The 13,673-nt window shown below is 46.2% G+C and overlaps 1 protein-coding gene across 18 annotated transcripts in view; it reads right to left on the reverse strand.

Annotated features, from left to right (window-relative positions):
• LZTR1 (leucine zipper like post translational regulator 1) overlaps positions 1–13,673 on the reverse strand; it is a 279,906-nt gene that overhangs the window by 22,551 nt on the left and 243,682 nt on the right. For 16 of the 18 annotated variants that reach the window (XR_010601021.1, XR_010601022.1, XM_065595073.1 and 13 more), the window contains 2 exons: positions 11,436–11,585; positions 1,359–1,464 (listed from right to left, as the gene is read on the reverse strand). The exons of 1 other annotated variant lie outside the window; for it this stretch is intronic. Coding sequence is in view for 15 of the 17 variants with exons in the window: in XM_065595073.1 (XP_065451145.1) it covers positions 1,359–1,464; positions 11,436–11,585 (256 nt within the window). In the remaining 2 variants the exon portion in view is untranslated. Of the gene's footprint in view, positions 1–1,358; positions 1,465–2,419; positions 10,664–11,435; positions 11,586–13,673 lie in introns of those variants that run through there. One more of the 18 variants, XM_065595078.1, reaches the window with a different exon arrangement.

Below are 13,673 nucleotides of genomic sequence, written 5' to 3' on the forward strand. Positions count from 1 at the left end.
GAGACCTTCTCCAAAATCAGCCCTGGGGAATTTCTATGAGATTGGTTATGATGCTTTCTTCTTTCCTTCTTCACTTCCCCAGAACCAGACCTATGCTTTCCTTCCCGTGTTTCTTCTGTGCAGATGGTGTATATCCCTAGGATGGTGCAGCAGGTGCCACAGAAGGATCTTCAATAGCTGAGGATGTTCTCTCAATAAAAGGGTCCAGAAATTAATACCATTTGGGGAGTCAAACTTATCTGCATTACCAGTGCCAATGCAGATGAGAACGCCTGAGAATGCTTCATAGGGGAGGTCAGTGCTGCCTGAGGCACAGACCTGGCACTGGAACCCTTGTTAGAAGCCCAAGTTGAGGCCGGTGAAGAGGCTGGAGCCAGGTTCCAAGTCTTCACTCATTTAATAGTAGTGGGTTTTTGTGCCAAGGAGGGTCATTGTGGGCTCAGATTTTATTGCCTTGACAGCCTGATAGCAGGGCCTGTGCTGTCAGAGTGTCACTAGTTTGAAAGACAGATAGGCCTTTAGTCTCAATTGCTGATCATGGCATACTCTGGGGATGAATGTGATGGAGTGTGAGCTTCACCTGAGCACACCAGACATGAAATATACATGTCTGATTTCAGATAGACTGTCAGATAGATTTACAGCCTTTCTAGGGCTCTACTCCTGCCATCTTTGCATGGACCAAGACCAGATCAATCTCCTGCACTACTTCCTCTTTCTTTTAATTAAAGTGAATAAAAGAAAATTCAGATGGCAAAGATGGTCTACTAAATAATTAGGCAGAAAGTCACAGACAGCGAGGATCCTAATGCTATGCACAGCAGAGGAGAAGGAAATGAAGACACTGGGGTCTGCACTGCCTTATATAGATTCAGACATTGAGCACTAACATCACTAGGAGGGCTTATGCACCCCCACTGGATACAACTGTAGTAGAGGTTCCATGAACTTGAAGCCAGAGGATGTCAGACCTGCAAGTAGGGATGCACAGAAGCCTCTGAAGAACAACACAGGTATTACTTTGTAAACATTTTAATACACTTTCCCCAGTCACATCTGTATAACAGGTTGGCCTAGAAACATCAAATGTTTTATCCCACAACTCATCCCCATACTTTCAAATTTTGCATATTCTTGTTTACAAATTCTGTTTCAATTCCAATGCATTCTAATGCTTTTCCACCCAAAATTATAGTATCCCTACAATCTTAACTGCAGTTTAGCCAATTATTTTTCTCTGAGAATGTGAATAAATCACAGACCCTTCTGGCTGGTGTTGCTGGACCCTTTGAATTTCTTGAATATTTACTGTATTTAAGACTACCGTTGACAAATTAAAATGAATCAGTGATAATTACCTGGAGCACATTTTCCACTGTAACATTCATTTCCAGATTCTGCTTGCAGTATGCTTGAAGTCTGTTGTTGTAGAAACCATAATAATAAGGGGCAGCAAAGAGGTAGCTATAAAGCTAGTCAAGGAGAACAAATTTGTGTTCCAAGTTGGTAATAATTAGGGCTCCGTGTCTGTCACGGAGGTTGCGGAAGTCATGGATTCTGTGACTTCTGGAGCGGCCAGTGTGGCTGACCCCAGGGGCCAGCTGCTCAGATAGAACAAGAAGTAATTGACTTAATCTGCAGCAAGGGAGATTTATATTAGATATTAGGAAACACTTTCTAACTATAAGGGTAGTTCATCTCTGCAATAGGCTTCCAAGAGAGGTTGTAGAATTCCCATCATTGGCGGTTTTTAGGAACATGTTGGACAAACATCTGTCAGTGATGGTCTAGGTTTCCTTGGTCCTGCCTCAGAGCAGGGAGCTGGATTTGAAGACTTAATTTTAATTTAATTAATTTAATTTAATTAATGGAGATATCCTATCCTATCTCCTAGAACTGGAAGGGACCTTGAAAGATCATCAAGTCCAGCCCCCTGCCTTCACTAGCAGGACCAAGTACTGATTTTGCCCCAGATCCCTAAGTGGCCCCCTCAAGGATTGAACTCACAACCCTGGGTTTAGCAGGCCAATACTCAAACCACTGAGCTATCCCTCCTCCCCTCCCCCCCAGACTTCTCCAAGTCCCTTCCAGCCCTACATTTCTATGACTCTATGGTTGTCCGTGCAAGCTCCCTCCAAAGATATGCATAAAGTATTTCCCCTAGAGTTGTACAGCAAGATGGTTAGTCAGTGGACCAGTCCAAGATACCGAGGCATGCATACTCTCTGTCAGCCATTGTGAATGACAGCAATGGACCAAAAATATAGTGAGCAGGGAGTAAGTCCTGCATAGTTGTGCTCACAAAGGGGATCTTGGCATTGCAATACTTAACTCCTAGGTACCTTGCCACAAAGTGGAATTCACAGCCCGAGTTAGGTGGCCAGGCTCCCCATGCATTGTATGGGGAGCCTGACCACCTATGAACTGGATTCTCAGAAGCCAGCAACTGAGCAGGGAACTGCCTGAGCTGGCCAGGAGTGAAATGCAGAGGGCTTAGGCCCCAGATTCACAAAGGGATTTACATATCTAATTGACAGACTGGAAGGATATGCCTATCTCTGCTCAGGATTCTTAGCCTTAAACCCAAACCAGGTGAGCTCTTTCTCACAAAAAATTGAAGAGACACTCCTCTACCCCATTTTAAAATGATAGGAATGAAGGGATCTCAAGAGGCCATCAAGTCCAGCCTCCAGTAGCCCATTGCACACACCTGGGGGTGTGGGAGACCTGTTTTCATAACCCTGCTCTGTCTGATTTGGAGCAGAAACTCGAACACACATTTCCTACACTCCTGGTGCTTGCTGTAAACACCAGGCTATCAGGTGTTGACTTGCTTACCCATTTGTGTGGGTTCAGCATGCTCTGAGTGCATCAACCAGATCAGGCCCTGCACAAATGAGATGGGCAGGGGAACACCTACTTTGAGAATTCCACTGTGGCTTGGGAGTAAGAAAAGATTACTTACTAACTGTGATTCTTCAAGATGTGATGCAGATGTGTGTATTCCACTTAGGCATGTGCATGCCCAGTGCACCAGAGGAAGAGAATTTTCCCTAGCGGTACCTGCAGAGGGGCAGCGCTCACGCCTCGTGGCCATAGCCCCATTCCAGGCTTTCGGAGGCAGTGCCGCCCGAACCCCACTCAATTCCTTTGCAACAAGCATCCAGAGACTAGACTCTGATGCAGAGGAGGTGGAGGGTGGGTCATGGAATTCATGTCTGTATCACATCTAGAAGAACGAGTTACAATAAGTAACTGTTTCTTCTTCTTCAAATACATGCAACCGAGTATTCCACTTAGGTGATGCACAATATCTTCATTAATGACCTGGAGGATGGCATGGATTGCACCCTCAGCAAGTTTGCAGATGACACTAAATCATAAAATCAAAGAATCATAGAATATCAGGGTTGGAAGGGACCTCAGGAGGTCATCTAGTCCAACCCCCTGCTCAAAGCACGACCAATCCTGAACTAAATCATCCCAGCCAGGGCTTCCTCAAGGCTGACCTTAAAAACGTCTACGGAAGGAGATTCCACCACCTCCCTAGGTAACCCATTCCAGTGCTTCACCATCCTCCTAGTGAAAAAGTTTTTCCTAATATCCAACCTAAACCTCCCCCACTGCAATTTGAGACCATTACTCCTTGTTCTGTCATCTGCCACCACTGAGAACAGCCGAGCTCCATCCTCTTTGGAACCCCCTTTCAGGTAGTTGAAAGCAGCTATCAAATCCCTCCTCATTCTTCTCTTCTGCAGACTAAACAATCCCAGTTCCCTCAGCCTCTCCTCATAAATCATGTGCTCTAGCCCCCTAATCATTTTTGTTGCCCTCCACTGGACTTTTTCCAATTTTTCCACATCCTTCTTGTAGTGTGGGGCCCAAAACTGGACACAGTACTCCAGATGAGGCCTCACCAATGTCGAATGGAGGGGAATGATCACGTCCCTTGATCTGCTGGCAATGCCCCTACTTATATAGCCCAAAATGCCATTAGCCTTCTTGGCAACAAGGGCACACTGTCAACTCATATCCAGCTTCTCGTCCACTGCAGTTTAGGAAAAAACATGGGTACACATACCACCTGGTTCAAATAAAACTGGGAGACCACTTTAGACAAAAATATTGGGTATGGCCATAAAGCACTTTGTCCTTGGAGAACCATGTATAAGGAGGCTCTGCCATCAGAGCCTGCAACTCAGAGACTCCCCTTGCAGATGTTATTGAAACCAGGAAAGCAGTTCTCTGACACAAAAGCAGAAAGGGTTAAGATGCCAGAGGCTCAAATGGAGGTCCCATCAAGTCCACGAGGATAGTATTAGGTCCCACAGAGGAACTGGCTCCCAGACACTGGAGGATGGAGATGAAGAAGGCCTTTAAAGAATCTTGCTGCCATGGCATTGGAAAAGACTGATCTTCCAAGGATGGGTGGATGAAACACTGGGTGCAACCTCAAGAGCTAAAGGCAAGGCCAGGCAGCCAAAGACACAGCAAGTACTCTAAGATGTCCTGGATAGAGACCAGCATCAGTTGAACTCTGTGGGCTGACGACCACTCCAAAAAATGCTTCCATTTTGTCAAACAGGCGATTCTGGTACAGGGCTTTCTATTGAATAGAACCTGTAGAATGGCTGCCAAACAACATTTCATCCTCATTTAACCACAAAACAGCCACACAGCAGGGAGCTGAGCGTGAGATACAAGGCATGACCATGATTCTGAGTGAGTAGGTCAGGATGAAGATGAAGGGATAAAGGAGGCTGAATTGACAGCGCAAGGTTGGAGAATCGACACTGCTTTGGCCATTCTGGGACAAGGAGGATGAGCTTGGCCTGATCCGCTTTCAGTTTGAGGATCACCCGTGGTATGATCGGGATTGGGGAAACACATACAGAAGAGCTGATGCCAGCTGAGATGGAAAGTGTCAGTCAGGGAGCCCGGACAGAGTTTTCCTTGAGAGCAGAACAGATGGCATATCCTGTTGTCCCTTGTAGTAAACAGGTCAGTTGTTGGAATGCCCCAAGCTGCAAAGATGACCTGCAGGATGTTTGTCTTCAGGGACCACTCGTGACTCAGGGAAAAATTCCTTTTGAGATGGTCTGCGAGATGATTCTGGGCCTCAGGCACGCAATCGACTACACTGGTCTACAATTTTTGAGAAGTCGTCTGTTTCAGAGATAAAATGTGCTATTTATTATGTATTTTGATGTGCTGAATTCAAATATGACAATTAAAACAACTGATTGGCTACTGTTTCTAAGATATTTAAGTTTTTACATTTTATGTCTATGTATATTGTGTAGATAGTAGAGTTTGAATCATAAATTGTAAACCTAGGTCTTTTCATGTGTTTATGGTTGCTTTACATGATAATATTTCACCTGTCCTGTTTATGTAACACTTTAAAAATCAGCAAAAGGGTTATATAAATAAAATTTATAATGAAACAAAAGGCAAAAAACTATTATGTACATAGTTTAGTCTTATTCAGTGTCTACTCGGTGCTTCTTGGCTTGTCTCTTGTATTCATTAAATGGAGCATCTCTTGTCACTGTCCAGCAATAGTCTGCAAGCACTGATGGGCTCCATTTGCCCTGATAGCGTTTCTCCATTGTTGCAATGTCCTGGTGAAATCACTCGTCGCTCACTGCTCCGCAGTTCGGTGGAAAAAAATCTAGATGAGAGTGCAAAAAATATATCTTTAGTGACATGTTGCAACCAAGGCTTTTGTATGCCTTGAGGAGGTTTTCCACCTACAACCTGTAGTTGTCTGCCTTGTTGTTTCCGAGAAAATTTATTGCCACTAACTGGAAGGCTTTCCATGCCGTCTTTTCCTTGCCATGCAGTGCATGGTCAAATGCATCATCTCCAAGAAGTTCACGAATCTGAGGCCCAACAAAGACACCTTCCTTTATCTTAGCTTCACTTAACCTTGGAAATTTTCCACGGAGGTACTTGAAAGCTGCTTGTGTTTTATCAATGGCCTTGACAAAGTTCTTCATCAGACCCAGCTTGATGTGTAAGGGTGGTAACAAAATCTTCCTTGATTCAACAAGTGGTGGATGCTGAACACTTTTCCTCCCGGGCTCCAATGACTGTTGGAGTGGCCACTCTTTCTTGATGTAGTGGGAATCTCTTGCACGACTATCCCATTCGCAGAGAAAACAGCAGTACTTTGTGTATCCAGTCTGCAGACCAAGCAAGAGAGCAACAACCTTCAAATCGCCACAAAGCTGCCACTGATGTTGGTCATAGTTTATGCACCTCAAAAGTTGTTTCATGTTGTCATAGGTTTCCTTCATATGGACTGCATGACCAACTGGAATTGATGGCAAAACATTGCCATTATGCAGTAAAACAGCTTTAAGACTCGTCTTAGATGAATCAATGAACAGTCTCCACTCATCTGGATCGTGAACGATGTTGAGGGCTGCCATCACACCATCGATGTTGTTGCAGGCTACAAGATCACCTTCCATGAAGAAGAATGGGACAAGATCCTTTTGACGGTCATGGAACATGGAAACCCTAATATCACCTGCCAGGAGATTCCATTGCTGTAGTCTGGAGCCCAACAGCTCTGCCTTACTCTTGGGTAGTTCCAAATCCCTGACAAGGTCATTCAGTTCACCTTGTGTTATGAGGTGTGGTTCAGAGGAGGAGGATGGGAGAAAATGTGGGTCCTGTGACATTGATGGTTCAGGACCAGAAGTTTCATCCTCTTCCTCTTCCTCGTCTGACTCAAGTGAGAATGATTCTGGTGCACCAGGAACCGGCAGTTCTTCTCCGTGGGGTACTGGGCATATAGCTGATGGAATGTTTGGATAATGCACAGTCCACTTTTTCTTCTTTGACACACCTTTCCCAACTGGAGGCACCATGCAGAAGTAACAATTGCTGGTATGATCTGTTGGCTCTCTCCAAATCATTGGCACTGCAAAAGGCATAGATTTCCTTTTCCTGTTCAACCATTGGCGAAGATTTGTTGCACAAGTGTTGCAGTATATGTGTGGGGCCCACCTCTTGTCCTGATCTCCAATTTTGCAGCCAAAATAAAGGTGATAGGCTTTCTTAACCATAGTGGTTATACTGCGCTTTTGTGATGCAAAAGTCACTTCACCACAAACATAGCAGAAGTTATCTGCACTGTTCACACAAGTATGAGGCATCTCTGCTCACTTTGGCTAAACAGAAATGTGTCCCTTTGCAAAATCAAACACTGACAAATAAGAGAGCACGACACTGTATGATTTCTAGAGCTGATATAGGGCAATTTGTTCAGCAGAGTGATGTAAGCTTCATTATGACTGCATCATCCATGACTTCTAGGAATAACATGATGCAATTCATATCATGTATGACGCAATACCAGCTTCAGATTGCATCATTCATTGTTTTGCCTAAAAAGCAAGTACTGTCCAAACCCAGTCATAGATCTATTCATAGATCCAGTCAAAGATGCATTTTAGTCATTTCTGGTTTAAATTGAGATCCCTTCCCTTTATAACTCACTTATCCTCCGCCATTCCCAAGTCAAGGGTCGTATATACTGACCCAATAGCATATCTTGAAAACTATTTTAAGCATCATTTTCGTTTTCAGTGACCCAGAATTAGTAAAGATTGTGCTCCCCTTGTCTGTTCACATAATGCATGACAGCAGTATCGTTGGTAAATATGTAAATGATGGCTCCACTGATGTGGTTCAGAAAGGCGGGACAAGCATTATAGATGGCCTGAAGCTCCAGCATGTTGATATGCAGTGACACCTCCTGCTCTGACCACAGACCTTAATTTTCAGTGACCTCAGCTGTGCTCCCCAGCCCACCAGGGAGATGTCAGTGAGAACAGACCTGGTTGGCAGGGGCTGGACAAAGGGAATGCCCTGACATATACTTTCTGGAAGCATCCACTACTGCAAGGAGTCCAGGACCAGTGGAGGGAGATGGACCAATCTGTCCAAGGAATGAAGAGTCAGATGGTAAACCGTCCTGAGCCACATTTGAAGGGGTAAAGGCGCAATCTTGCTAACTGAACCATCTGCGTGCAAACAGATATGTGGCCCAAGAGCCTCATCCAAACTGCCATGAAAAGCTGAGACTGCTCATAAGTGTGTTGTGGACAGTATTGCTGCTGTTGCTGCTGACCATAGTGGCACCTTTGCACTGCCAGTGCATACAAACCCAAGGAACGTAGGGTGGCCCTAGAATCCTTGAAGAAGTACTGAGTCTCGTCCATCTTGTCTGAAAAAAGCACCCAACCATCGAAGGGCAGATCATCTATAGCCTGCTGCATGTCAGGAGCAATGCCCAAATTTTCTGCAGCCAAGATGCCCTTGTCATGGTCTTGTGGAGGCCACAACTCTGACTGAAGTGTCCATGATGTTCAGCATGGACTGCAATGATGTCTTGGCCATCAAGCAGCCTTTGGTAACGAATGTCCAAAATTTCTCTCTGGAGGTTTCAGACAGCTGGTCTGCAAACTTAGACATGGACATCCAATTTACAAATTCATAATTGGACAACAATGCCTGCTGGTTTGCAATCCGCATTTGCAGAGAGGAGGAGATGTAAATCTTCCTACCCATAAAGTCCATCCTTTTAGAGTCCTCATTCTTAGCAGTGGACTTAAATCTGCCCTGCCAGCCTATATCGTTCACCACAGTTATGACCAGGAATTTGGGTCCAGATGGAAATAAAAGCCCTCAAATCCCTGCACCGGGACAAAACAGCGTTTCTTTATGTGCTTTGTGGTACGTGATACTTAAGCTGGCATTCTCCAAAGAACCTTTGCAGGCTCTAGGAGTGCATCATTAGTAAGAGGAGCCACTCTCCCAGGAGCAGACAACTGCAGGATATCCAGCAACATAATGGCGTTCTCCTGCAGGAACTCTGCCTGAATGCCCAGGGAAGCAGCCATGCACTGCCAAATGTCCTGTTAGGCCTTGAAATCCTCATATATTGAAGGTGAGGAAGAGCCAAGCACTGCCAAATTGTTCCCGATGGGGGGAGCGGTGTTGACCCCAAAGTCAGTGGTGGCACTGAAGTAGCTGATGGTTCCAAAGTGGAGGGCAGTGAGAGCTGCCACAGTAACATCAGCGGTGTGAATGCAATGGTGCCAAGGAGTTTCCCAGTGTCTCTTGCACCGAGCCCATACCAGCCCTGCTTCCACAGACTGTGGAAGGGGAACATCGGAGTATGGTGTCAATGGACCAAAAGGTTCAGCGGCCTGTTCATGCAATGGGGCTATAAATGACAGCCTTGGCAAAATCCTGGATCAATGGAGGGGTCAGGATGGAAAGGCAAGGGAGGTCTGTTGCTGCCTGATATGCCGCCGACATGGAAACAACTGGTGTCAACATCACTCTCGTCGGTACTGGATTCAAGAATCAGAGTCGATGGTAGAGGGTCTCTGACCCCTCTGCGCAGTATCAGGAAGTGGTTAGAGGCACCCACACCCTCTCGTATGCTGGCATTAACACAATGCTGGTCCACACTCTTTCTGGAGGATGCAGAAGAGTTTTCATGAGACCTGGAGTGATCTTGTTTGGTCTTATGTGACCTTTTCCTCGGTGCATTTGATGGGGAACAACTCCTCCATCCCTATGGAGAGGCGCTGGCTCCAGAGCATGAAATGGCAGCACTCTCAGAACCTGAGGGTGACCTCCAATCTGATGAGGTCCTCAGTGCTGAAGCAGGCCACATGGCCTGTTCAAGCAGGTGCTGCTGTAGGCGAAGGTCCCTAGCCAGCTGAGTCCCTTTCATGAACGACCTAGAAATTGCACACTGCTCTGTGACATAGCCGTCATAGCAAGCAGTGTGTGGGGATTGTTGTTGGGGATCGCTCCCCCCCACATAACAATGTTTAAACCATGGTGAAGGCATCACCAGGGAAATACTTAACTAAATGTAATTAACACTACATTTAACTAACACTAAGTATTAACTATATGCGACTAGAACAAACACTAGAAAAAGATAGTGAGAGATAGTGAGAGATTGCATGGTTAAGAACCACACCGAGCTCTGACTCCAGCCACAGGCAGTAAGAAGGAAATGAAAGGGGTCAGGGTGGTGCCGCCTCATATAGCCAGAGGCTATGGCAAGGAGGTGTGAGCGCTGCCCCTTTACAGATATTGCTAAGCAAAGTTCTCCGACTCCAGGGCCCTAGGCACGCACACACCTAAGTGGAATACAGGGCTGCATCTACTCAAAGAAGCAGCTTAGGCTCTGAATGTCTTGTTAGCTGTGAGGGCAGTGTCAGGATTTAGTCAGCTTTGGGCATGCCCACCAGCAGAAATGCAGGTGCCTTTAGTGATTTAGGTGCCTACATGGTTCAGTGGCAGCTGAGCAGTGATTTTGTGAAAGTCAGTGATGTCTAGGAGACAGTTAAGTACCTCAGTGTTTTTGTGCATCTTACCCTAGCTGCCTAAGACACGCCAGTCCTTTCACACAAACAACCCAAGACAGAGCCTTTCCCCATTACAGCACATAGCCCAGTGGTTAGCACACTCACCTGGACTGGAAGAGACCCAGATTCAAACCCTCCTCTGGATTAGGGACTTGAACCCCAGTCTCCCACACCACAGATGAATACCTTAAGTGCCAGGCTATTGGATATTTTGGGGTAGGTATTTCTCAAGCTGTCCTGTTGGAGCTGTTCCACTTTGTATAATTAAATATTCATTAGGTCAGGAAAAGAGAGAAAATGACTGCATAGATCAGTGGTCTTGACACTCACATGGGAAAGCCAGGTTCAAGTCCCTGGCTAGTTATAATTAAGGCTATGATTTTGTCATGATGGTCACAGAAAGCATGAATTTGAATTAAGTCCATCAAATGCCATCCAAACCAAATTAAATGTGCTCAAACCAAATGGTGTTGCAAACTTGTGCATGGGATCACAGCATCACTCCATCTGCCCCACCATCTCCATATATAGCAGCATGGACGCTTCAAACCTATGCAACATTGTGACCCCTACTTAGAGTGGGTAGCTGGGCCCAGTCCCACAGGACAGGAGTTGCCATTGTGGGGTGAGTGTGGGGTGGGCTCACTCTCCACCTCCCACTAACCTCTTTCTGTGACATATTGTTGTTTTCCAGCACCTCTGCCATGAAATGTATTTAAAAATTTCATGACAAAATCATAACACTAGTTATAGTTTAACTCAGCTGAACTGTTTCATGGTCCTGTAGAAGGTCCTGATTCTTCACACCCTCACAATGAAGGCATTTAAAGCAGTGCAGAGTAGGTGTAATATGCTACTCTTCTGGTCTGGCAGATTTTTTTCACTCACTTTGCACAGGTGTAAATGATGACACCAGGTGAATGACATGGCAGAATCAGGCCCAACATATCAAATTAAAGTATCCATAGCAAAGTGTCTGTTTCAATTGCATCTACAGACCTTAGACTTCAGTAGATTTAAGGATACAGGGAATCTTCAGGAGGCATGTTCACTTCACCATAGTAAATGTATCGCAGCATAGACTCAAATGCTTGTTTACTGGGAACCATTTCACCTATAGAAATATTTACTTGTCCATCTTCTGGCATGAAGGAACGGAACATGGCTTCAAAGTAACTGGAAAAGGAAAGGTGACCAATGTAACACAGGGGGATTTTACATAACCACAAGAAAGGTTCTGCAGATGGTTTCACTCAGTACTGTTCAAAGGGGGCTACAAAGCATTGAAGCTTTCACACAAGTTACTTCCTAGCTACTATGCGGAGGGAAAAACTGCCTCTAAATGCCTCCTCAAATATAGTATGCAGTAGTGTTGTAATCATGTTGGTCCCAGGATATTAGAGAGACAAGGTGGGCGAGGTAATATCTTTTATTGGACCAGTTTCTGCTGGTGAAAGAGACAAGCTTTCGAGCTACATAGAGCTCTTCTTCAGGTCTCTTCCCAAAGGGGATTTGCTAGTGTTTTCCTCTATATAGTTCCTGAGTGGCTTAGAGAACATTCAAACAATTTAGCTGAGTGTATCTCTGCATGCTGGTGGCTGAGCGATCACCGCACCTGGAGGGGTTTACTGCTTATCACTAGCAAAGCATTGTGAGAGACAGCCCAGTTTGGAAAGCTAAGGGGGAACCCACAGTTCCAAGTTGTACCCCAGAGATCCCGTCACATTCAACCACCTTGTCTCTCAAATGTTGTATTGTCATGTTTCAGATAAATCCGTGTGTGAGGCAACCAAGCATCACAATCCCAACAATGCTATAGGATGCTATATAGGAAACAATGCCATGTGGATTTTCTTTATGGCAATTAATTTTCAAAAATATAAAAATTATGGTATAATACACTGTAATAATTCATTTACCTACTTTGCATATGAAGTGCTGGTAAACGTCAAACATTATAGGTCTCCTGGTTTCTTAGGGGCTAGACACTAATATAAATGGTTACCTGTACTGTACAAGGATATTGTGATGGTTTGTTAGATACTGTTTGTAAAGTACTAAAGTATGTAAATGCTAAGGATTATTAGGGCTGGCTGAAAATTTTCCATCAAAACTTTTTTTAATGAAAAATTGGATTTTACCTAAATGAAAATTTTTGCAGAAAGTATTGCCAAAAAATTAAACAAAAAAAATCAAGGATTTTTCCTACAAAAAGTCAAAATTTTCTGTTGACCCCCTCCATTTTCCAATTAGTTCTAATTATTATTGGACACTGAATGGAAGGAACCCATTTTCACTGGCTATAGGCAGTAGTAGGTTTGCCTGTGATGGTATTAGATTGCGCTCATCTACTAACCTCGTTGCATCATTAATAGATAGCTATAAGCTAGATCAGGGCGGGCAAACTTTTTGGCCTGAGGGCTGCACCGGGTTTGGGAAATTGTATGGAGGGCCGGTTAGGGGAAGGGGGCATGGCCCGGCCCCCACCCCTTATCTACCCCCCCCCTGTTTCTCGCCCCCTGACGGCCCACCTCCGGGACTCCTGTCCCATCCAACCCCCCCGTTCCCTGATGGCCCCCCGGGACCCCTGCCACATCCACCCCCCCTGCTCCCTGTCCCCTGACTGCCCCCCAGAACCCCCGTCCTGACTGCCCCCCGCCGCCCCATCCAACCCCCCCTCCTTCCTGACTGCCCCCCCGGACCCCTGCCCCATCCAACCACCCCTTTCCCTGTCCCCTGACTGCCCCCGGAACCCCTGCCCCTGACTGCCCCATCCAACCCCCCCTCCTTCCCGACTGCCCCCCCAGACCCCTGCCCCCATTCAACCTACCGTTCCCCGCCCTCTGACCGCCCCGACCCCTATCCACACCCCCACCCCCTGATCACCACCCCAAACTCCCCTGTCCTCTATCCAACCCCTCTTGCTCCCTGCCCCCTTACTGCGCTGCCTGGAGCACGGATGGATGGCGGCACTACAGCCACTCACTGTGCAGCACAGAGCACCGAGTCAGGGCGGGCTCTGCAGCAGCGCTGCCCCAGGAGCTTGCAGCCCCGCTGCACAGAGCATTGCGCCAGCGGCGGGGCAAGCTGCGGGGGAACAGCAAGGGAGCAGCTGGGGCTAGTCTCCAGGGCCAGGAGCTCAGGGGCCGGGCAGGAGGGTCCCGCGGGCCGGATGTGGCCCATGGGCCATAGTTTGCCCACCTCTGAGCTAGATCCTACTCTGCTTTCCCACCTTTTCTACTCTTTCTCTCCATATAACATAAC

Source organism: Chrysemys picta, chromosome 4, assembly GCF_011386835.1.
Source record: "Chrysemys picta bellii isolate R12L10 chromosome 4, ASM1138683v2, whole genome shotgun sequence".
Classification (NCBI taxonomy): Eukaryota; Metazoa; Chordata; order Testudines; family Emydidae; genus Chrysemys; species Chrysemys picta.